Source organism: Pimephales promelas, chromosome 7, assembly GCF_988280905.1.
Source record: "Pimephales promelas chromosome 7, fPimPro1.hap1.1, whole genome shotgun sequence".
Classification (NCBI taxonomy): domain Eukaryota; kingdom Metazoa; phylum Chordata; class Actinopteri; order Cypriniformes; family Leuciscidae; genus Pimephales; species Pimephales promelas.
Window position 1 is genome coordinate 610,262 of NC_142775.1, and position 25,142 is coordinate 635,403.

At 40.6% G+C, this 25,142-nt stretch overlaps 1 protein-coding gene across 1 annotated transcript; it reads left to right on the forward strand.

Annotated features, from left to right (window-relative positions):
• The first annotated feature begins 1,956 nt into the window (after positions 1-1,956).
• On the forward strand, positions 1,957-23,492 carry LOC120492430 (uncharacterized). Its single transcript, XM_039690683.2, has 2 exons — positions 1,957-2,010; positions 20,131-23,492. Exon 2 carries the CDS (start codon positions 20,142-20,144, stop codon positions 21,171-21,173), a length of 1,032 nt encoding a protein of 343 aa, XP_039546617.2. The 5' UTR covers positions 1,957-2,010; positions 20,131-20,141; the 3' UTR covers positions 21,174-23,492.
• The last annotated feature ends 1,650 nt before the right edge of the window (positions 23,493-25,142 follow it).

Below are 25,142 nucleotides of genomic sequence, written 5' to 3' on the forward strand. Positions count from 1 at the left end.
ACCCTTTAACGTGAAATGAGACGCAGATATATTTGGGCAGAAGGCGCCCCCTAGTGGTCTAACCCTTACCCAACACCATACCTAAACTTAACCATTAACCGAAGCGTCTCATTAGACGTTAAAGGGTGCCATGTGCGTTGGATATTTACGCTTTTGCAAAAGCGTCCTATATGCCGCTTTGGGATGAGAACGCGTTGAACAGGAACATCCAGGGTCATCCTTATCAACAATGATTTGTGATCATTGTAAGACGTGCAGTTTAATGCGTTGATGCAATAACGTTACCATATTAAGATTTGATTCAGAACGTCCAGTTTGACTGCTATTGTGGTTCTAATGCCCTGTTTTAATCGCGTTTTATCTAAACAACTTTGCAACAACGGGTTTGTAGGATAAATAACACAATTTTAGTACAAGTCAATGACTGGTAGAATTTGAATGAAAATCTGTAGGCTATTTTAAAAACAGCCATTGGTAAATTTTACCCTGAGGTGGTTCTAATCATCGTGGTCCGGTAAATAACATTTTGCCAAAAGTTGTAGGACGTAAAGGGTTACAGTGATGTGTGTTGATTGATATTTTAGCACTCCGCGTGCACTTGCGCGTCATTTTTGAGGAACGCAGGGCTGCAGGCTGTGCACACTGTAAATGCTCGGGTTTTTCTTCTTTTAAAAATAATTTATGCACGTCGGGTTCGGGTAAGTAGTGATTCGGGTCGGGTACAGTTTTTAGGACCCGAGAAGACCTCTAGTGGAATCTAGTGCTTGTAGTCTTTACAGAAATCCCCCCTTCTTACACTTCCTCCTACAATGACGTAAAATGACGATTTTTGCGTCATTGTAGGAGGAAGTGAAAAAGGTAAATAGCGGATTTATCTCATCTCAGGGGAAAATGAGAGAGTGTTGCACGACCATTCAAGTAGTATGACTTGGTTTCTAACAATGGAAATTCTTAATGCAAATGAGTGGAATGACCCTTTAAGTACCTAAATTTAGAATTGTTATTTTCTTGTAAAGCACTGGCCGTCACTACTTGAAAGTGCTGGAAAACTGCTTACATTTCACTCTTATCTAATCTGTAGTGTGAACTTTGCATATAGCAGAGAAATTTGCATATGGGGAACGCATTAATGTCACTTTCCCAGCGGAACACGGACTGAGTGGCAAAAGAGCTGCTGCGTGGCTGGAGTTAATAGGGGAAACTGAAAAAACGCCAGTAAAACAAATTATTATCAGTTTACACTAAAAGTTGGACTCGATATAGTGTTCCTTACAACTTCTCAAAGATCCAGTGATCCATGGATATTGGAATCGTGTTTCCTGACATTTATATGTGCCTGATTTCGACGCCGGGGAAATAAATTAAGAAAATTTGCCTGTAAACGTTTTATATGAATGCAATATAGATAGGTCTAAATCCGAGCGATCACTTACATTAATGTTATACTGTATATTATCATCATATCGTCCAGCCCTAAAACCTGTATAGTTTTTTTGTCAGTGTTTATTTAAAAACATACAATTATGCAGAATATAGTCTGTTCTGTTGCTTTTTGCAGTCTGTAAAAATATACAGTGCCTCAGATTTCTGGTCAAATCTAGTTGTACAGTCAATCGCAAAGCTCTTTCCCGTTTTAGATATGTTTTGTGTGTTTTTTCACGGCATTCAGGCTGAAAACAAATGCTGAACAAAGTCTCTTTGTCACTTAATTGGCTTGACCGCATTCACTCCGGCCCAAGGATGAAGTCATGTGCATAACCTCTATAGAAAAAACAGGAACAGACCCAAATACCTTTCACATCAATGCACTTGCACTGACTGGTGAGGCTTGTGTGTGTGTGTGTGTGTGTGTGTGTGTGTGTGTGTGCGTGGGTGGGGGTTTGGGTGTGTGTCCAGCTCTCCTCTGGGCTTTATATAAGGCAGTAATCTGACTGTCAGACACTCATCTCTCAGACTCGATCGAGGAGAAGCTGCTCTTCTGACTCTCTGACTCCGGCTACAGTCGTACAGGTGAGTGTGTTTCTAACACTGAACACTTGTGGACTCAGAGCTCATTTCAACACCTGTTTGCTGGAGCCAATGTTATTTTGTATTACAGACATAATAAATATGCTAAGTAGTAATTAATCAAATAGAGTAGAAATTGAATAATAAAGTCAGAAGAAGATATTGAAAATAAAAATATACAGAGGATAGGAGATAGTAACTATTAATAACTGCAGCGTTAATAAAATATTGGATTAAAAAACACTTGCTGCATGGTATGTTTGTAAAATTTTTCAGAAATTGTCTAGAAAGTTCCTTAGAAGAATATAAGATATGATGTGTTTGGGTTGTTTTCTTTACATCTAGTCATTAAGTTACCAATTTAGCAGACTCCAATCAGACTGATTATATTGCTCATAAGAGTCGGAACGAAACACCTCAGAAAGTTTCTATACGAAATTCTTTAGAAATTTGGGTAACACTTTACAATAAGGTTCATTAGTTAACATTATTAAATGCATTAACTAACATGAACTAACGATGAGCAATGCATAACTTACAGTGTTTATTAATCTTTGTTAATGTTAGTTAATACAAATAGAGCTGTTCATTGAGCATTCATGTTAGTTCACAGTCCATTAACTAATGTTAACTAATACAACCTGGAGAAATACAAATTTGTCAAATGTTTAATTTAGGTTTCCACTCCAATGGTATAAAAACTGATAAAGTCTCCAGCGAGAGTCTCCTTTCCTGATAGTCCTGTTTTTGATTGGATTAGCTATAAGGGAGACTTCCACCTTTTGTCTTTAATGGCTCTGGGATGGCTCTTTGGAACCAGAGTTCCTGCCACCATCAGCATTTGAAAAGTTATGCTGATTCAATCGGATTGGTAATGGCCTCAGAGTAGGGTGTGTTCCTAATTCATTTGCATGCTTTGTTTCAGTTTCTCCCCCTCAATGTAAACTCCTCCCCTCTAAATGTATAAATTGTAAGGGAATATTTTCCCTTAGTTAGACTATGTTAGACTATCTTTGAGATGACTACAGCTACGCAATAAAGAACTTCTGCGTGTAAGATACCTCAAGAGTCTCCTGGTCTGTTGCGTGGAAGAAGAAAAACTTCACTACAGATGGTGCCGTGACCCGGATAGAGAAATCTTACCTGAATCCAAAACTTCAAGCAACAAAAGATTTCAACAGAGAATCTCAACTGAATCTTGAAAACTTCAAGCAGAACAAGATCTCAAAGCGGACTGAGTTCCAGAACAAGAACAAGAACTTTTCTGACTGAGTTCCAGACTGAATCTTTTCATACAAGCAACGATTCGGTGAGTTTTCACTCTATTCAAAGAACCAGACCAGTACCAAAGTTGTGCCTCTGCGCCGTCAGAGAAAGAGTTATCAGGCAGCTGTAGTGTTTGATTAACTAAAGTTATCCTTTAAAAGTGGTCTTTTAAAGATGATAGATATCCTCTGTTGTCAGGCAGGGAAGATTGACATTAAATGTTAATATTTTGGGATCCTCTGAATAAGTCAGGGAAGTTCTAAGATATCCTCTGAATGAGTCAGGGAAGTTTTTTCGAACGGAATAGTGCCTCTACGTTGCTAGAGAAGATATCCTCTAAACTTAGGGAAGATTAACATTACGTGTTAATATTGGTGATAACCTCTGTTCGCAGAGAAGGATTAGCATTTTTTTTTTTTTTGCTAGTTTTTTTGGTCATCCTCTAAAAGTTTTGGAAGGTGAAAGATCCTTTCCATTTTCTTTCAGGGAAGATTAGCGTAACATGCTAATAGTTTGTGTTGTTTTTTGTTTTGTTTTGTGGTGTTACCCTCTAAAAATGTACTTTAGAGATGAAAGTTTGAACCTCTGTACAAACAGGGAAGTATTAGCATAAAGTGCTAGTAATATTGTGGATTTCCTTTGCTCTGTCAAAGAAGGTTTACAACAGTCGATCTGTGTAAACAAGTGTAGCCTCTGTTGATCAGAGAAAGTTAGTTGTTTTGTGTGATAACAAAGAAACTCACAAAATGGTTGTGACGAATGCTAGGTTGGTTCCTACAACTGAGAAAAGTGGCCTTGCCGCTCCATTGTGGTCAGATAGTGAATTTAAGTCATTGTTAGGAGAGCACATGGACTCCATAGTGACTCAGTCAGTCAGAGTGAATTTGACAAAGAAATTTGGCATTCACCCAGAAAAAGTATGGTCTATAGATGAGTGTAAAAAAGTGCTAGGAGCAAGTATTCGCAAGAACAATGTGAAAGCTATTATCTGTTGTTACAAAGAATACAGTTTATCCATTGCACAAGAGCAAGCTAGGTGTATTGCTAAGTTAAATGAACAGAACAAACAATTGCAGACTCAATTGTCCTGTTTCAAGACAAAGGTGGGCCATAACCAGGCCTCAGCCAAATGTAACACTGAAGACCAACAGTCAGATGAAACTTTTCCTGACTTACAAGCATTGTTTGAAAGAGATGTAGACATCCCATCAGTAACAGATAAGCATGTAAATTCAGTGAAGGTGTGTGCTGCTAGAAAAAGACCGCAGGGAATTGAACAGTCAGAAAATGTCCCTTCCAGTGCTTCTGTTGTTCAAATCCAAACTGTTGCTACAACGCTCGGACCTAGAGACATAGAAAGATTGTCCCAGAGTTTACCGCCAGCACGCACACAGTTCACTGAATTTAGAAGAGCATTGGTCAGCAAAATGCGTCTCTACGACATGTCGTTAACAGAAATCACACAGTTAATGTCTCAAATTCTAACTGAATCTGAATTCAACAGTTTTGAGTCTGCTGTTACTTCTGAACTGCAACATGCCAGAAAAGATGAATTGAGAGAAGGTGTTCTGAAAATCCTAAAGAATATCCTAGGACCCAAGATAGATTGGTCTAGAATTACTAACTGTGTACAAAAGAAAGAAGAAACTGTGAATGAATACACTGAGAGGTTTTGTCAGTCAGCTGTAACGTACAGTGGAATAGTGGATGATTCTGAAAGTGTACTCAATGACAAAGGACCGCTGGTCCGCATCTGGTCAGATGGCCTTATAGCTGACTACAGAAGTGCTTTGCCATTTTTGGATCTGACTTGGTCTCACAGAACTCTTAGAAGTAACCTGGACAGGTTAACTGCTTGGGAAAGAGATTTTGATGTTAAGGCAAGAGTACAAATTGCAGCAGCCTCTTTTAAGGTCAGCACAGAAAACCCACAGAAACGTAAATGTCCTAAGAGAGAGGGCAGGTGTTATTACTGTGGTCAGCCGGGACATTGGAGCAGAGAGTGTAGAAAAAGCAGAAAGAACGTTAACGAAGTCAACCTTTTTGCCCAACTTCTCAGTTTGCTTGCTACTCTGAAGCCGCCATTCCCCACGTCTTTAAACGGGTGGGGCAGCTTGTTGCCGTGTTAACCATTTGGACTGTGAGTGCTTAATTTCCCCAGTAACTTACAACAGAGATAAAAGACTTATGTTTGTTTAACGGAACAAAAGGAAAGTGACTGTCTCAGCTTTTCCTTTGGGGGACTGTTTTAAGTAAACTCACAGCCTTAAATGGTATTCTACAGCACAGGCCTTTCATCAATAATAGTGTTAGGTCAGACTGTAAAGGCCCACATGCAGTGTAGCAATAATGAATGAAGCAAAAGTCAATTTTGTCACCTTTTCCCATTGGGGAAAGTGATTTAACTATCCTCACCCATTCTCACGTATGATGTCTACAACGACTGATGTTTTGTTAGAGGATGAAGGAGAAATAACTCATAATTGGGTTATGCAGATCAAAGTACACATGTCACAGGACAGGTCAAGCCATTAGAGCCTAAGTGGCATGTGCCCCATCAAGGGATGTTGATCGGCAGTATTGTGTCAAGGTAGAAAAAGCTTTGTATTATGTGTCGCATTGAAAAGGGTTCTGTCACATTGCAAAGTGTTCTGCAAAGTTCTGCCACCCACAGGGACATGATATTGACACGAACCAGTGAGGAGCCAAGGGAAGAACCAAATGCAACAGGCTTTGGGGGCCAACCCTTTCGGTGAAGACTCCCTCATAGGTTTCCCCCATCCATTTAGTCCATCCTCACCTCACTGTTTTCTTTAGGTGTCAAAAATTAAGGAATAGGGAAAGAGGGAACAATAGCAGACTCAGTGTTTACTCAGCAGGATACAACCCTTGTCTTTGAAGAAATACTGCTCTCTTGTTTTCTTTTTCCTCTGTGCAGATACCACTTGATGGCTATCCCGAGACCCATACGCACAGACGTCTTCATCTGCGTATGAAGCCACCACTTCCAGAAAACAACGAGACCCACTGCCGAGCCAACTCTTACCAAAGTAAAGAAAGAAAAAAAAAATACACAACGCAGAGAAAAGACTTACGGAACCTTCAGTCCATCAACATTATCAAGATGTAGTAACCACCAGGACATCGCACAATGTAAAGACTCCAGAATCCTTGTTTTGCTGGAAACGTTGCAGGCCACAGCCGAAGATGGCTGCATTGACTCACTTGTGCACAAACATGATGGTTAAACAGTCTTGATCTTTCAGCAAAAATTACACCAGATGTAACTGAAGTTTAAATTTTCCGTAAGAGCTTCACGGACCCTAATTGCATGTTTGTTTTCTGTGTCAGCATGTAATTACAGAAAAAGCAAACACAGAACATAAGTATGTGCCTGTAACTAGCACAAGTTACATGAATGAACTTTCTTAATTGTTTAAATTTGTATATAGTGTGGGAGTTATTTAGAACTCCCAAAGGGGGAATTGGAGAAATACAAATTTGTCAAATGTTTAATTTAGGTTTCCACTCCAATGGTATAAAAACTGATAAAGTCTCCAGCGAGAGTCTCCTTTCCTGATAGTCCTGTTTTTGATTGGATTAGCTATAAGGGAGACTTCCACCTTTTGTCTTTAATGGCTCTGGGATGGCTCTTTGGAACCAGAGTTCCTGCCACCATCAGCATTTGAAAAGTTATGCTGATTCAATCGGATTGGTAATGGCCTCAGAGTAGGGTGTGTTCCTAATTCATTTGCATGCTTTGTTTCAGTTTCTCCCCCTCAATGTAAACTCCTCCCCTCTAAATGTATAAATTGTAAGGGAATATTTTCCCTTAGTTAGACTATGTTAGACTATCTTTGAGATGACTACAGCTACGCAATAAAGAACTTCTGCGTGTAAGATACCTCAAGAGTCTCCTGGTCTGTTGCATTTGATTTTAATAACGTATTAGTAAATGTTGGAATTAATATTAACTAAGATGAATAAATCCTGAAGAAGTATTGTTCACATATTGCACATGTTAACTAATGTAGTTAACAAATGTTAACTAAAGAACCTTACTGTAAAGTGTTACCGAAATTTGTATCAATATATAGCCATGTATATTGATACATATCAAATATGTATAAATGAAGTCAAAAATAGCATTACATGTAATATTCACAAAGTTGTACACACAAAACTCCATCAACTGCAAGATGCTGCTTTTTCAGTTCAGCTACATTCAATTTGACCAATCATAGCCAAGCTTTTCAAGTGACGTCGAAGCAGACTCGAAGAGATGAAGATGCTGCCTAATAGAAGTTACTGGTAAGTTTTAGTTTTTTGCTAAATAAAAAGATCACTATTTAGGTTTTTTTAATCTTAATAAATCTTTTTAAAATCTATGTGGATACATTTGTTTGTCTTATTCAAATATACAAATATAAAACCTTGTCCAATGCATCCGCAAAAAAACCTAATTAGTCATTATTTATAACAAATGTGCAAAATTTGCTTTAACATGATTTTTATTTGCAAAATGAAGCTGTGTATTTATTTCTGATTTCTTGAAAAAAATTGGTGTCATTATGTCAATGATATTTCTTTGAAACAAAGTTACTTTGTCTTGAGCTGACCAATAATGGTAGTGTGTGTTGATTGGTGTTTATAGTAGTTCAAGCTTGACAACCTTATGTATGCATATATAACTATATTTTTTTCTTATTAATATTTGTTGTTTTTCAGACAGCTGCTTTAAGAAAACTTGGAATTGGAAAGAAAACGCAATTCTAATGCGGATGTCTGGCCACTTAAGTTAAATTCAACCAGAGGTTTGCGACTTCTTCTGTCCGCTATCTTGTAATACTGGAATGCTGTGACACTGAATTAAAACAATGTTCTGTCCTAATATTTTTCATAATGAGTTACTAGAAAGTGTACTTTCTTTTTCAAGTGTGTAAAGTTTTATTGTGAAAATTGTTATCAGCATAATGTTAGTATAGTAAACGTACGTGTAATATATTCACAAAGTACAATTCTGTGTAAGTATTGGCAATGTACTATTGAAAATGTGAAGCAAGCAACACCATTTGGTAAGTATAAACAAACAATAACATTTATTCACACACAATAAAATAAACAAATGAAACCCCCTTGTATTGAGTCTTAATATACCAATAAACTTCAAATGTAAATCAACCCTTGTCTCTTATTTTCTCTTTAAAAAAAAAAAAACTCAATTCACTTTCACTCTGTGACTTTAAGATAAACTAAATCACTTTAAATTATTTCACTAGAATGAAAAACAAATTTAGGAATAACCTTTTCAATTACGTCACATAAATCACCAGATCACCTGAATTTCTCCGTCAGCAAACGACACTCAGCAACTCTTCATCCACCACGAGCACCTGCACACACTGGCGTTACTGGACCCGTCGGCTCACCATACAGCAGCAAACGAAACCCAGAGCTCATCCGATCTAGACCCGCTCTGATCAAAGTCCAGGGAACCGGTGTCCTCTTCACACGGATACGAAAATCATCGTGCAGTCCGCATATAAATATCCGTGATTCTACCGCGTTTCCATCAGTGTATTTTTCCACACTATGAAAATAAAGAGCTAGACGAACTCCTGTTTGGAGTAACTCTTTCACAAATGTTTCTGTGTTGTAGAAAAGTCCGAACTGAATAAATGCACGAATTAAATACTTATACAGCACTTGGATTACATTTTTTCCCCTCAGCCTTTTACAAAACCCGCTTCTCTCTCCTCTGTCTCAGAACCTCCTTCCTCTCTCATCCAATCCAAAAACACCCTCTGAATAAAGAGGGCGGGATAAAACACACAACATCCAATGAAAATAAAATAATACAAGAATGCGAGGCAAAAGCACGTTTTCCCCAACGACCGTTAATCTCCCTCATTATTCTTAAAGCAACCCATCCCAGTTATAATCTTATTCAAGTGAAACCCTTTATAAATCCTACAAATTAACTTCTCTGAATGACTGATACTATTGTTTAATCAATAATTCCCTACTTACTCAGAACTACTTTCATAACAATCTCAGAAATAAGATATTAACAACCTTAATATAATATTAATGAACCACCTGGGTTACATATCATTTTACTATAGGTATTTCATATGTGGTACAACTATGTAAATCCAAATAAAATCCTATATACCATATTTTCTGCACTAGCCTATGAGTCGCACCAGATTATAAGGCGCAGCTTCAATGAATGACCTATTTTAGAACATTTTTGCATATATAGGGCGCACCGGATTATAAAGCACATAAGATACTGCAGTCAAGCGTTTGACTGGTTTGCGAAGACCCCTCGGGCGGCCATGGCGGAGACCTCCCTTCGGGCGCTCACGGAACAGGAGCAGGCATCCACCCAGGAACAGACATCGGTTGCTCTGGAACAGACCCTGGCTCAGGACTAGGAACAGACATCGGCTTAGGAACAGACCCTGGCTCGGATGCGGCCATCTTGTCCGAAGAAACTGGCTCGGAGGCAGCCATCTTGTCCGAAGACACTGACGTGAAAAGTCTCTGGATTGGCAGAAGTCATGTGAACAGTCTCTGAATCGGCCATCAGGCAAGTGCCTCTCTCCAGTTCAGACCCGAGAGATCGGGGAGCTACCTCGGGATAACATCCTCAGCCCCTAGCCGGTAACACAGCTTAATGGGCTTTATGCACAGCTGCACTACTTCCTGAACTTCAGCCAGCTCCTTGTTTCCTGTCTCTCATTATTGGGCAAACTTGATTAATAGCTTGTTTTCACGTGACGTCACGCCACTGCGTTGCCATGGCGCGAAACGCAGATGGAGGGCAGGAAGTGATTTCTATATTTAGGAAGCACTATAACACACTCAAAATGCCTGTGTTTTACGTCGTTTATGGTTCCTCAAATCGATCAAACCACGAGGAGTTTTTATCGTGTGACAAAAGTTGTTCAAAAGGGGGGAAAATACAAGAAATTAACAGAAAAACTCTGGGAAAAATGCCTTGAAAACCTACGACTGCGGTCGGGAGGAGTGTGTGTGCAGTGAACACTTCGTCAAATGTGAGTTAATACATTATTTATGTGGCTTATAATTACATTATTCAGGTGTTTAAATACACCTATGTGGCTGTTTGTGTAACGTACCAGTTTCCGAACTTTGTAAAGTCAAAGTATGTCTGTAAGACGAGTTAGTTGCTGATATCTACAGGCAAATCTCTCAATTCAGTTGAAAATCGGCCCTCTTCATAACGTAAGGATCACGTCCAACATATGTTTCGATTTTCTGTTTATATATTTCTCTTGTAATAGCGTCTAAAGTAGTACAGTACGGATTTTCCTCCATCTCGTCCATTGCGCTCTTCACTCCTTGCCCTCCATCTGCATTCCGCGCGTCAACACAATCACGTGACTGCAAACCACCTATTCAGGTGTGTCTGATTATTGTTGCCGTGCCTACTGAGGTCAGGCACATCTGAATTAATCAGTGTGTCCAATAATAGCAGACAGGAAACAATGAGCTGGCTGAAGTTCAGGAAGTAGTGAAGCTGTGCATAAAGCCGACTGCTTCATCACCAAAAGAGCAGGAGGCAGCGAAAGGAGCAAACCCCCAGGTATACTGGAACAGATCGCGGCTATCCAGGGCCAAGTCTGCGATCTGACCGGCGAACTCCCGACTCATGCTGGCAAGATCAGGTGAGATCTGTGCTGCTGGATCTGAAGTGGCGAAGTATTCTGTTACGAAATGGAAGACTCAAGGGGATCGATGTGCAGCTTAAATTTATTGAGCAGAGTAGTCAAACAGGCAAGCGTCAGAACCAGCAGATACAGCAGTGAAGACGGGGCTAAATCGTAGTACAATACCAGGCAGACGATCAGGGCAGGCAGCAAACAGTCAAGGTCAAAGAACAAAGCAGAGGTAATGTGACACCCTGTATTGTCACAGGAATAATTACATTTTTCTGTATGTATTTTATTTTATTTTATTGTGTTTATGGTATTGTTTCAATTACTGTTAGTATGTTGAATTGGTGAGGAGTGATACTCACGGTGGACAGTAGGTGGAGACAGTGTGCTGATCGGGGACTATGTGAGTAACTGAGTCGCGGAGAAGAAGCCGCCATTACAGAGCGACTCAGACTGCATTCAACAGCACATCTTTGTCTGTCTCCTTGTTTTATTAAACAGGTGGGTGAAATCAGTCACCATAGACATAAAAACATGATGCAATATGTTGAGACCGTGTATTCATTGTTTTGAGAGGGTTATATATTTCCTGAGTAAAGTTGAGATGTTAAATAGAGACCGGGTTGTGTTTATGAAAATTAAGTTTCACTCGCGGCCGTCCCGCGTGAGGCCTGGTATTATTAATGTTGTATAATCGAAATGGTTAAAGGCTCCAGCACACTGAAAACCCAAAATAGTATATGTATATGTAGATACATACATTTGTAATATAAATTTTTGAATGTTATCTATCTTTGCATACTATATTATAGTGGTTATTGACTGTTGATATTTGAATGTTTAATGATCTTTCAATGAAGTATATCTGCTGCACTGTAATTCAGTTTAAATGGTTCGCTCAACTATTTAATGAGACAGTATTTAGTATGATACTTTTGCTCAGACAACAGAGACTGTAAAACATGGAGATGTATGTTTTAAGGAAAAGGGTATTGAGTTATTAGAGAAAAGTACTATCTGAGTATGAAAAGTAAGACACTATAAGAGTGATGCAACCTGTTTTATTGGGTTATTGTTTGAGTGAGTCACATGTAAGGTGACAAGACATTGTGACATATATATTGGTTTAAAATATGGATATAATCTTTGAATTATTGTAATAAAGCCATTACAGAGCGACTCAGACTGCATTCAACAGCACATCTTTGTCTGTCTCCTTGTTTTATTAAACAGCAATAATTAACTGCAGCAACGCCAGTCGGACGGCGGGCGTGTTACAGATTTTGGGGGCTCGTCCGGGATCTAGCGCCACCTGCTGGTATGCGGATCCAATTCAAATGAACCACAGAAGGGCTGAGTGACGGGTGATCAGCGCGAGGACCACAAAGGGCAGCTCAACGGCGGCAGGAGAACCAAAGCACGGCGGTGAAAGGCTTTCCTGGCTGAGGAGGAGTAGTGCAGTGTGGTACAAGTCAAGTGTGAACCCATCAGCAGCTGGATTGTCGACAAGATGACTTCGAGCGAGAGAAAAGCAACAGTTTGGGAAATCAAGAAAAGACTGCATCAACTCACCCATGATGAACTGATCAGCCTGATGGATTGTCTGGAGCCAACTGCAGCACCAGGAAAGCACAGGTTGGATATAACTGATGAGGAGTGTTGCTTTGAGTATATTGTTGAGTACATGATCAGTGATAGTCTGCTGGAATTAGAAGATGGAGGGTTGTCTCAATTGTTACTGTTAAAAGACAATGTTGATGTGATAATTCAGAAACAGAATGTAAAAACGGTTGTGCATGACACTGTCCCACTTACACCACCACAACAACTTACACCCACCATTGACACGCAGGCACAGCCGATAGAGTATAACCGATTGGTAGACTGTTATGAAGAGCTAGGGCGAAAATTAGCACAGTACAAGGTCGAGGCTAATCCAAGTAAACCAGAATCTCCCAAAAGTAGCGGCAGCTTACCTGTGAATGTAGCTGGTGAGCCCACCAGTGGAAAAAGGGAAAGTATGATCTCCCTCCGTGACCTTCAGCTACTGCCATTTCAGCACAGAGAGTTCAAAGTTCAAGGGGGGCAGATTGGTGACAGTACTTCTGATATAAGCTACACAAGTGTAACCAAGCAAATAGATGAGGGACTTGCAGCTAACCACAGTGAAAATGACATCATCAGAGGGGTCTTGAGAGTCATTAAGCCAGGAAACTTTAAGGACATGTTAGTAAACAAGGAGGGACTAACAATCCTAGAGTTAAAGAGTTTCCTTCAGTCGCATCTGAACGAGAGAAGTAGCTCTGAACTCTTCCAGGAGTTAATGTGTGGTAAACAGAATGACAATGAAACTCCTCAACAATTCCTGTATAGACTGATTGGACTGAAACAGAAACTAATTTTCCTGTCCAAACAAGCTGTCACAGACCTGGAGTATGATGAACAAACAATACAAAATGTGTTTCTGAGGACGATTTATCAGGGCATGGGTGCAAAGTACAATCAATTACGCACTGAATTGAAACCTCTGCTTACGAATCGTCTGGTGACAGATGAGGCACTCCTGCGCCAAGTAACCCAGATAGCAAGTGATGAAAGTGAAAGACAACGTCGGTTGGGACAAGCTACACGGCAGAAAGTGTCGAATGCCCTCAGCGCTCAGTGGGAGTCCAGCCGAGGTAAAGACGCTGATTGTAGTAGACAAAACGACCAAACTGAGACAATTCGCCGGTTAAGTGCACAAATTGAAGCCCTTACCAAGACTGTTGAATCACTTACAAAGGCAAGAACGACAGAAGGTCCGTGCAAAGTCTTTGATTCCCAGCTGCAACGAAGGCAACGTCGACGAATGTGTCCCAGATGTAGTAGCAAGGATGTTAGCTCTTGCAGTCATTGCTTTGTGTGCGGTGAGGAAGGACATCGTGCGGTGGGCTGTCTAAGAAGGGAAAAGGGGTCGGGAAACGACCAGCGGCCACTGATGAGGGGCGAACAGTGACCGAGCGACCACAGCCCCAGCCTAAGGAAAAAGAAGCTTGGAAGGGTAGGACACCTGATTCACCAAATCAAAGACAAAGTTCCTGTGACCGAGTAGCCCAGCTCATTGGAAAGAAAGCCACCCTTAAGTGCCACATTCATGGGTTTGCAGTAACTGCTCTACTGGACACAGGAGCGCAAGTTAGTATAATCGACTGCAACTGGAAGAGTAAATACTTACCAGATCAAGCTCTACGACCTCTGTCAGAAATAGTCGATGGGGGCGACTTCAGTGTCTCAGCTGTTAATGGAGAACCATTGCCATTCGAGGGATGGGTAGAATTGACAGTGAACCTGCCCGGGAATGATGATCCAAGTTTGGCTATTCAAGTGCCTTTCCTCGTGGGGAAGATGCCATTAGAACGGCCATTGTTGGGTTTTAATGTGGTCGAGGAGATAATAAGAGGAAAAAAGAACACAGAGCAGGGTCTATGTGCTTTTGCAGAACTCCTAAAGATGGCCCTGGACATCAAAGGTGAACAAGCCAACGCGATAGTGAGCTTCATACAGAAACAACCCAATGTGAACCTCGGAGCTGTTGTCACAGTCGGCCCTAGAGATGTGGTCGTACCACCCGGTCAGGTGACCCATATTAAGTGTGAAGTTTCAGTTAGCTTGGAATGCTCTGAGCCAGTAGTACTGTTCGAGTCCAGTGAGGAGAGTACATTGTTAACCGAACTAGACGTTGGAGAAGGTCTGATGGAATTAGAGGGGACAGACCGGCGGCCCTATGTTAGGATTCCCCTGGGAAACCCTACTGCTTGTGAAGTCACTATCAGACGGCGTACACCCCTAGGAAGTATTCAGCCAATATCAAGCATTATTGAAACGAAGCAGCAAGACTTGGTCAACGGAAGTGACTTACCAGTGAGCCGTGGAGAAGAAACAGGTCCCCCAGAGCACGAGGACGTCCACAGGACAGGCAGCTTGTGGCATCCACCGGTCGATGTAAGCCATCTCGAAGAAGAACAGCAGAAATTAGTCAAAGAAATGCTTTACCAAGAATCCAACGTGTTTGCTCGCGGAGATGATGATATTGGGTGCATCCCAAGCTTACAGATGACGATTAACCTGAAGGACGATATCCCTGTTCAGCGAGCTTATGCCTCCATCCCTAAGCCCCTATACAAGGAGGTGAAGGAATACGTTCAGGACTTACTAGCTCGTGGTTGGGTGGTCAAGTCAAAGTCTCCATATGCAGCCCCGGTGGTGTGCGTTCGGAAGAAAGATGGCACGCTGAGACTGTGCATAGACTACAGATTGCTAAACCAGAAGACAGTCCCAGACCGTCACCCACTTCCTCGGATTCAGGACCTCATTGACACCCTGGGGGGCTACCGATGGTTTTCAATTCTGGATCAGGGGAAGGCCTACCATCAGGGACTCATGGCGGAGGGATATCAGCACCTTACGGCATTCACAACGCCTTGGGGGCTATATGAGTGGGTGCGCATACCCTTCGGATTGGCTAATGCACCAGCGGCATTCCAGAGGAGTATGGAGGGCATGCTGGACTCGCTGAGAGACGAATTATGTATCCCGTATCTCGACGACATCCTTTGCTATGGTAAAACGTTCAGTGATCATGTTGAGGGGCTAAGGAGAGTTCTCAAAGTACTGCGGCATCATGGAGTAAAGTTGAGGCCGGCAAAATGCGAGCTCTTCAAGAGAGAAGTCAGGTATGTGGGGAGACTAGTTTCGGAGGATGGTGTCCGCATCGACCCAAAAGATCTAGAGGCTGTCCTCTCCCTGAAAGACCAGAAGCCCACTACTGTCGGGGAGTTACGCCGATTGTTGGGGTTCCTCAGTTACTACCGCACCTTCATCCAGGACTTTTCACGAATCGCCAAGCCACTGTACGAACTCCTCCAGTCTCGGGGATCAGTAGTATCTGGGGGGCAGGATAAGTCTGGTAAAACCGAGAAAAGAGGGAACCAGTTACCTTCCCGTGCGAAAGTAGAGTGGTTGAGTGTGCACCAAGGTGTGTTGGAGAGACTCATTGGGGCTCTGACAACCCCCCCTGTACTTGCTTACCCGAACTTTGAACTTCCGTTTGTGCTCCATACAGACGCGTCCGAACAGGGGCTCGGAGCTGTGCTGTACCAGCAGCAAGAGGGCAGACTCAGAGTTATTGGCTATGGCTCCAGAACTTTGACGCCTGCAGAGAGAGGTTACAGACTCCACTCCGGAAAGCTTGAGTTCCTGGCACTCAAATGGGCAATTTGTGAGAAGTTCCGCGATTATTTGTTCTATGCACCACACTTTACGGTCTTCACAGACAACAACCCGTTGACGTATGTCCTCAGAACGGCCAAGCTCAACGCTGTTGGACATAGGTGGGTGGGAGAATTGGCGGACTTCAGATTTGACATTCGCTACAGACCAGGCAAAATGAATGCGGACGCAGACATGCTCTCTCGTTGTCCCCTCGATATCAATGAGTTTATGACCACCTGTACCGAAGTTCTCGCAGAGGAGGTGGTCCGGGCTACATGGGAAGGAAGTCGGGCGGACCAAGAGAATGAAGTTGCCTGGGTTGCGGCCCTCAATGCACGTCAAGAGGATGCAGAGTGTAAGTTTGGAGAGAATCTCACTACACTTGACCGCTCCAAGTTGAAAGCTGCTCAGAGGGAAGATCCTGTCGTTGGTAAGGTGATAGAGTTAAAGGAGAGTAGTGGAGAACTGACATCTGAAATGACGAAAACTGCTAAAGGAAGCCTGAAGAGACTGTTGTATGAGTGGAGAAAACTTGATCTTGAAGAGGACCTGCTCTATCGTAAGACCAATCACAGATCTCAACTTGTTCTTCCTGCTAAGTTTAAGCAGTTGGCCCTGAACCAGTTGCACAACGAGATGGGTCATGTAGGGACAGAACGAGTTCTAGACTTGGCAAGGAGTAGATTCTACTGGCCTTTTATGAAAAAGGAGATTGAGCACTATGTCACCCAGCAGTGCCGATGTGTGAAGCAGAAGAAACCCGTGGTGAAGATCAGAGCTCCCATGGGAAGTCTTACCTCGAGTTGTCCACTGGATTTGGTGTCCATCGATTATCTGCACCTGGAGCGGAGTCGGGGCGGATATGAATATATTCTGGTGGTGGTGGACCATTTCACCAGATTTGCCCAGGCGTATCCGACAAGAGACAAGTCTGGAAGGACGGCAGCTGAGAGGATATTTAATGACTATATCCCAAGATTTGGCTATCCTTGTCGGCTCCATCACGACCAAGGCCGTGAATTCGAGAACCATCTCTTTGCGACTTTGCAACGGTTAACGGGTGTCAGTAACTCCAGAACGACACCTTATCACCCCCAAGCAAACCCAGCGGAACGGTTCAATCGCACTTTGTTACAAATGTTGAGGACGCTGGAAGAGAAAGAAAAGGATAGATGGAAAGACCACCTCCCGAAGGTAGTGCACGCCTATAATTGCACTAAGCATGAAGCGACGGGGTTCTCTCCATTCTTTCTTCTGTATGGACGTCACCCTCGCTTGCCTGTTGACTTGTTGTTTGGTCTAAGATCGGAGGATGACCAATACTCGCCTCGAGATTATGCAGAGAAGTGGGCACAACGGATGGCTGATGCATATAAAGTAGCCTCAGACAACAGCAAACAAGCGAGCGCACGGAACAAGAAATACTATGATCAGCACCTGCGGGGTGTTGTGCTGCAACCAGGAGATCGAGTTCTGGTTCGTAACCTAAGTGAACGGGGCGGGCCTGGAAAGTTAAGATCCTACTGGGAGAAAACAGTGCACGTGGTCAAAGAAAGAATAGGAGAAGGACCGGTCTATCAAGTGTGCCCGGAGTCCAGTGAAGGCCAGAATCCAGCCATGATACGTACCTTGCATCGGAACCTGCTTCACCTGGTTAATGACCTACCAGTAGACCCGCCACCTCCAGGAGCAGATGAGTCATGTAGACCTAAGGGAAGGAAACCAAGGTTGTCAAAATCAGCAAGAGAGCCTGAAGAAGCAAATTCGAGTGATTCATGTTCGGATGACAGTGATGCACCGAGAGCTTACTACTGGTTACGCTCCTCTGAACAGCAGAGATCTAAGCAGGGAAGGACTGTCCCTGACACTCACGAAAGAAGAGTTTGGAGACGGAGAAATAGTGAGGATGGACCTGTGAGGCATGGAGAGATTACTCCAGGAGTAGAGGAAGAATACTTACCTGAGACAGTGGAAACTCACTCATTGACTGACTTACCTGCTGCATCAGAATTTGAGAGGATGAATCCTGAGCTGAGAGAGATAGTACCTGTGGAGAAAGAGAGACAGAGGGTTAGTCCAATGGGAAAAGTTGCAGGAGACGAATATGTGAGGAGATCAAGCAGAGAGAGAAAACCCACACGGGTCTTTACTTACCCCTCATTGGGTCAGCCCAATTATGAACTGCCTACGGAGATAGGGGCTGCTCAGTTTATGCAGACACCGCAGTTACCGTATTACTCTGGGGTACAGGGGCCAGTATGTGCGACTTGTGCTCATGTTCCACCTACATTTCCTTATCAGATAGGGTCCTATCCTACCTTATTACCCTATGCTGCCTTTAGTGGATACTAGGGAATTAGTGCCTACAAGAAAACAGGGTTAAGATCCCCACACTGAACACATATATTACACAATCTTGAAATTGGTTACAATATTGGAAGGTTTGTGTTAATTAGTTAACTGTTTATAAGAGTTAGAGGGTCAGTGTTGTTTGGAGCCATTTCTTTTGTCGGGGAGAGTGTGACACCCTGTATTGTCACAGGAATAATTACATTTTTCTGTATGTATTTTATTTTATTTTATTGTGTTTATGGTATTGTTTCAATTACTGTTAGTATGTTGAATTGGTGAGGAGTGATACTCACGGTGGACAGTAGGTGGAGACAGTGTGCTGATCGGGGACTATGTGAGTAACTGAGTCGCGGAGAAGAAGCCGCCATTACAGAGCGACTCAGACTGCATTCAACAGCACATCTTTGTCTGTCTCCTTGTTTTATTAAACAGGTGGGTGAAATCAGTCACCATAGACATAAAAACATGATGCAATATGTTGAGACCGTGTATTCATTGTTTTGAGAGGGTTATATATTTCCTGAGTAAAGTTGAGATGTTAAATAGAGACCGGGTTGTGTTTATGAAAATTAAGTTTCACTCGCGGCCGTCCCGCGTGAGGCCTGGTATTATTAATGTTGTATAATCGAAATGGTTAAAGGCTCCAGCACACTGAAAACCCAAAATAGTATATGTATATGTAGATACATACATTTGTAATATAAATTTTTGAATGTTATCTATCTTTGCATACTATATTATAGTGGTTATTGACTGTTGATATTTGAATGTTTAATGATCTTTCAATGAAGTATATCTGCTGCACTGTAATTCAGTTTAAATGGTTCGCTCAACTATTTAATGAGACAGTATTTAGTATGATACTTTTGCTCAGACAACAGAGACTGTAAAACATGGAGATGTATGTTTTAAGGAAAAGGGTATTGAGTTATTAGAGAAAAGTACTATCTGAGTATGAAAAGTAAGACACTATAAGAGTGATGCAACCTGTTTTATTGGGTTATTGTTTGAGTGAGTCACATGTAAGGTGACAAGACATTGTGACATATATATTGGTTTAAAATATGGATATAATCTTTGAATTATTGTAATAAAGCCATTACAGAGCGACTCAGACTGCATTCAACAGCACATCTTTGTCTGTCTCCTTGTTTTATTAAACAGCAATAATTAACTGCAGCAACGCCAGTCGGACGGCGGGCGTGTTACAGTAACTTAGGCAGGCAGCAGACAGGGAGATATCCAAAACGGGCAGGGTCACAAAACAAACAGAGGCAGTCGCAGGAATAAACGCTCAGAAATTACAGGCCGTGGCAATGCAATACTTCGCAATGGTTCGCAATTCTCAAATTCAAGTGGTGCATTTTGAAATGAAAAGTGTTTCTTCTGCTAGATAATTAAACTCGTTGAAGTAAAAGCTCAGGCTTAAATCATCAGTTAGCTTTCACTTTTCCTCCGTCATATATAAAGCTGTTTTGGTAATCAGTGAGCTCAATCTATAGAAGGACTATAATAACAGCATTCATCTGGTGTGGAGATTGAACGATTGTCTTATTCTGTGTTGCAGGTTCAGGCACGATGACAGGCATTATTCCCAAGAGCAAAGCAAAGGGCACTGACATCTGTTATAACAGAGGGTTCAATTGTATAATCCGCTCTGATCTCGGCTGCTATATGAAGATAGGTGAATTAAATAAGAATTCAGACATCTCTATTCACAGCCTGCACCCTGCCTGCAAAAATGGAGACCACTACCTTAGTGCCAATAATGGCCCATTATACATCATCAAGGGCAAGTCAGTCCGCAGTGTCAACGACCTGACGACAGACAGCGATGCTAAAGTGTTCACTCTTCATCCCAACTGCCAGGGCGGCGACCACTACTTCTTTATGTATTATGAGTTTATCATCATCTTCAAAGAAAAGGGCACTTACCGAAAAACAAGTGATCTGAATACAGACTCATATCCTGAAGAATTCAAGCTGCATCCCGACTGCAGTAACGGCCTCTATTACTGGGGCGTAGGTAGTTCCTTCTGCTTCATCAAGCCAGCCTCAGAGTGGGGAGTTGAGTTCGGCTGGGGTAACAACGTCAGGTATTTTACATCAATGGGTGTCGAATCTGTTCATCCCGATGCTCTTAACTTCCTTCCTGGTGGGCTGTCCATAACCAAAGGTGCATCCTTTGGCAAGTGGGAGAATATTAAAACCATTAAAAATGACAGCAATACACCAGTGACATGGCGAAATAAAATCAATAAAAAGGTTGGCTACACTAAGGAGAAGATGACCCAGATCACACACAACTGGAAGATATCCACGTCAGTCACAGCTGAAACTGGAGATCTTGCAAAGTTAATTGCGAAGGTTCAGTTCTCTTTTTCTGCAGAATATGGAGGTTCACAGGTCAACACTGAAAAAGAAAGCTGGAACGAAGCGACCGAAGTGGAAGAACAACTCTCATTTGAGCTGAAGCCGAACGAGGCTGTCTATCTGTGGCAGTACCAACTGGGTCTCGGGCAAGAACCAGTGCTGTTCTGCCGTGATATAAAGATTGACGACGAGCCAAACCCTCCGACTGAAGTCCCGCTGCCGCCCGTTCAATCATGAAAACATATCAGGATGGTTTAACTCCAAGAATAATCAAGTGCTTCAGTTAAACACCTTAATTATAACTTCTCAAGTCATCATTTATATATCTGCATGCAATGCTTAAAATAAGTCTGGAATTGTTTAATATAGCAAAGAGATTTTTCAGTTACAGTTGTAACTGCAAATTTCAACACTATTTGGTAACACTTTAGAATACTGTATCTTACTTACTGCATAACTAATAAGGAATTAATGAAGAATTAATAGGTAATTCTTTATTAACACTTAAGTCACTACTGTTTACTAAGGAAGATGTGTTAACTAATCAGTATGTAATATAATTTTATGATTGTGTTAAAGGAGCATTTCACCCATTGCAACATTAATCTTTATTGAAAGTGGATCATATATGTAGTCGAAATGTAAAATAATTTTTTAATTTGGTGCCCTCTTGACCGAGAAAAGACAGAAAATAATCAAGGGGCGCATTACTGTTAAAAAACTACAGTTCCCAGAATTCCCCTGCATTGCACAGCTCCGAAAGCCACACCCACTGACCCACCCATCCACCGGAACAGCGCAAACAGAGAATTCACTCTTCTGTCTACAACGCTAACATTAGCTGTCACCAGAGTAAGAGTTTGAAATTCATTTCAAACAAAATGTCTAGTTAGTTGGCTTTGGCGAGCAGGACGATCGAGGGCGAGGGATGTAAGAGGACGGCGCGCTGCGCGAGGCGATTCAGAGCTTTCCTCCTGGAGAAATTGCCATCGTTGAAATTCCCTGCAGCAGACGGACTCTGTGTCCGTAGGCCGTGACACGCAGCGAGAGTACAAGCAACAGCAGGCCGCCGAGCTCGACCCAGTCCGGGCGTCTCAACCGACAGCCAGGCGTCTCCTGCTCCTCCATCAGCCTCAGCTGCTCTAAACTATACTGCAGCTCGTAAAGATAGCCACGAACATCGGATTCGAGCAGCAGACTTTCAAAACCCTCTTCTTCCATATCATGTTTAGTTTCTTCCATCATTATCAAAACTTCATATCTCCACAGCGCTTGTTAGCTTAGCTTCCAAACAAGATGGCGGATATTGATTTCAGTCTCTGCAAGTGAAGTCCCGCCCACTGATCTGTAATAGGCCTGTGGGTGAGTGGGTGCCACACCCTTGAATAATAATGAGCTAATCATTGTAGTTTGTTGACATTTCAATGAAATGTGACTTCCTGCTTATCGTGACGCAAAATGACGATTTTTACGTCACGATAAGCAGGAAATAAAACACTTAAATCCTTATTTCTCCCATCTCAGGGGAAAATAAGGGAATAAACCATGACCATTCAAAAATATGACTGGGTTTCTAAAGATACAAAGCTTAATGCAAATGGGTGTAGTGACCCTTTAAGTATCAGTTGGTTAATCAATAGCTAATGAATTCTGTCATACCTCCTGAAAAACTACTACTAATTATCTATTAATTAAGGTTCAAGAAAAATAACTGTAAAGTAACTACTAATTAACAGTCATACACAGTAGTCAGTTTGTCATTCTTCAGCACTAATAAGAAAGATAAGTGCAGACATTTACCTATAGGCTATGATCTGCAAATAAGCAAACTTTTTATTTCATTAGAAAAACATATCATGTATATTACACCTTATTATTATACTTAGTTCTTATACATTTTAAACTTCTTTTGCAACATTCAAGTTCCGGCAATATCGCGGTCGCCACATAGACTGTCACCTGATGGAGTTTTGGTTCCTTGCCACTGTTGCCTTTTTCGCCCCTCCTTTGCCTTGTCGCCATTGGCTTAGTTGGGGAAATTTAACATTTAATTTTGAATTTAACAATACTATTATAACATTGTTTTCCTGTTATCTATGTGAAGCTGCTTTGAAACAATTTGTATTGTAAAAAGCGCTATATAAATAAAGGTGACTTGACAGTGATTTGGTGACGCAAGAGTGCGGGCATTTGCATCCTCCTCTGGCGAGTTTCAGCGCCGGCGTTTTGGTGCATGTCTTTAGCGAAATATAGATTTGTGTACGTTTTATTTAATCCATAAAATCATGACTGTGCTGTAAATCATTTTGTGTTATTTAAGGAAACATACAAGGACACAATGTCAGTTACCCTATAGCTAGCTAAATCTATTTACACCAGATGTTAAAATCTGTTCTCAGAGCTGTGCAGTGTTATGGGCAGGTTATGGAGTCAAGTATATATATTTTTTTCTAAAATGTTTGTTAAATGAGTTTAAATGTAGGCAGTATTATACATGTTAAAACAAAATAAAAATTTTGCTGTATAAAAAAATGTTCTCATCTGAAATAAAGGAAGATATCATGTAAACAAGTAATTGTTGTGTATTTTTAATATATATATATATATATGTGTTAATATATATATATATATATATATATATATATATTACGTATATATATATATATATATATATATATATATATATATATATATTACAGTAAGTTTGATTTGAGTCAGAAGTATGTGGTAACTCTTTATTTATTACTAATAGGTTCCCTATATTGTCACTTTAGAATACTATTTCAGGTTCTAAGTAATTCCTGAAGGACTATCTAATAATTATTTATTAATTACTAATAAGTTCCTTATATTTTTACTTTAGAAGACTGTTTCAGGTTATAAGTAGCCTAATTCCTAGATAATTATTTGATAATTATTTATTTATTACTAATGGGTTCCCTATGTTGTCACTTTAGAATACTGTTCCAGGTTCTAAGTAATTCCTGAAGAACTATTTAAAAGTTATTTATTAATTACTAATAAGTTCCTTATATTTTCACTTTAGAAAACTGTTTCAGGTTATAAGTAGCCTAATTCCTGGATAATTAGACTAACGTGAAATTGATTCCCTATCTTAGCACCATCTACTGTTCTAAAAGAGGAAGTTGCTCAACTGTATTTGTGAGAAAATCTGATTCTGCCTGGACGCAGAAAAATAGTGCCAAAAGTCACGTGACAGGTTTTCGTACTTATAGAATTTTGTTTTGTACTTGTAGAATTTTGTTTTGTACTTGTAGAATTTTTTTTGTAGTTGTAGAATTTTGCTTTGTACTTGTAGATTTTTTTTGTTTTGTACTTGTAGAATTTTGCTTTGTACTTGTAGAATTTTGTTTTGTACTTGTAGAATTTTATTTTGTACTTGTAGAATTTTGCTTTGTACTTGTAGAATTTTGTTTTGTACTTGTAGAATTTTGCTTTGTACTTGTAGAATTTTGCTTTGTACTTGTAGAATTTTGTTTTGTACTTGTAGAATTTTATTTTGTACTTGTAGAATTTTGCTTTGTACTTGTAGAATTTTGTTTTGTACTTGTAGAATTTTGCTTTGTACTTGTAGAATTTTGCTTTGTACTTGTAGAATTTTGTTTTGTACTTGTAGAATTTTGCTTTGTAGTTGTAGAATTTTATTTTGTACTTGTAGAATTTTGTTGTACTTGTAGAATTTTGTTTTGTACTTGTAGAATTTGCTTTGTACCTGTAGAATTTTGCTTTGTACTTGTAGAATTTTGTTTTGTACTTCTATAATTTTGTTTTGTACTTGTAGAATTTTGCTTTGTACTTGTAGAATTTTGTTTTGTACTTGTAGAATTTTGTTTTGTACTTGTAGAATTTTGCTTTGTACTTGTAGAATTTTGCTTTGTACTTGTAGAATTTTGTTTTGTACTTTTAAAGATTTTAATTTGTACTTGCAGGATATTTTTGTCATTTAAGAAATACGTTTCTATGTATATGTAAAACATACTGTATTTGTTTGATAGGTACATTTTTTATTTGCAGAACAATATGCATTAGTTTGTGAGTGATGTTTTGTATTTACAAACCATGTTTGTGAATCGTTGAGTGTGAGTAAAACACGTTTTGTGTGTGTGTGAGGTTTCGGCACATAATTCGCTCCATTGTACATGTCCATAACCTATATTAAAACTGTAAGAAATTAATATATATATA

Coding starts and splice junctions, on each gene's coding strand:
- LOC120492430 (XM_039690683.2), top strand. CDS start 20,142: ATGACAGGCATTATTCCCAAGAGCAAAGCAAAGGGCACTGACATCTGT.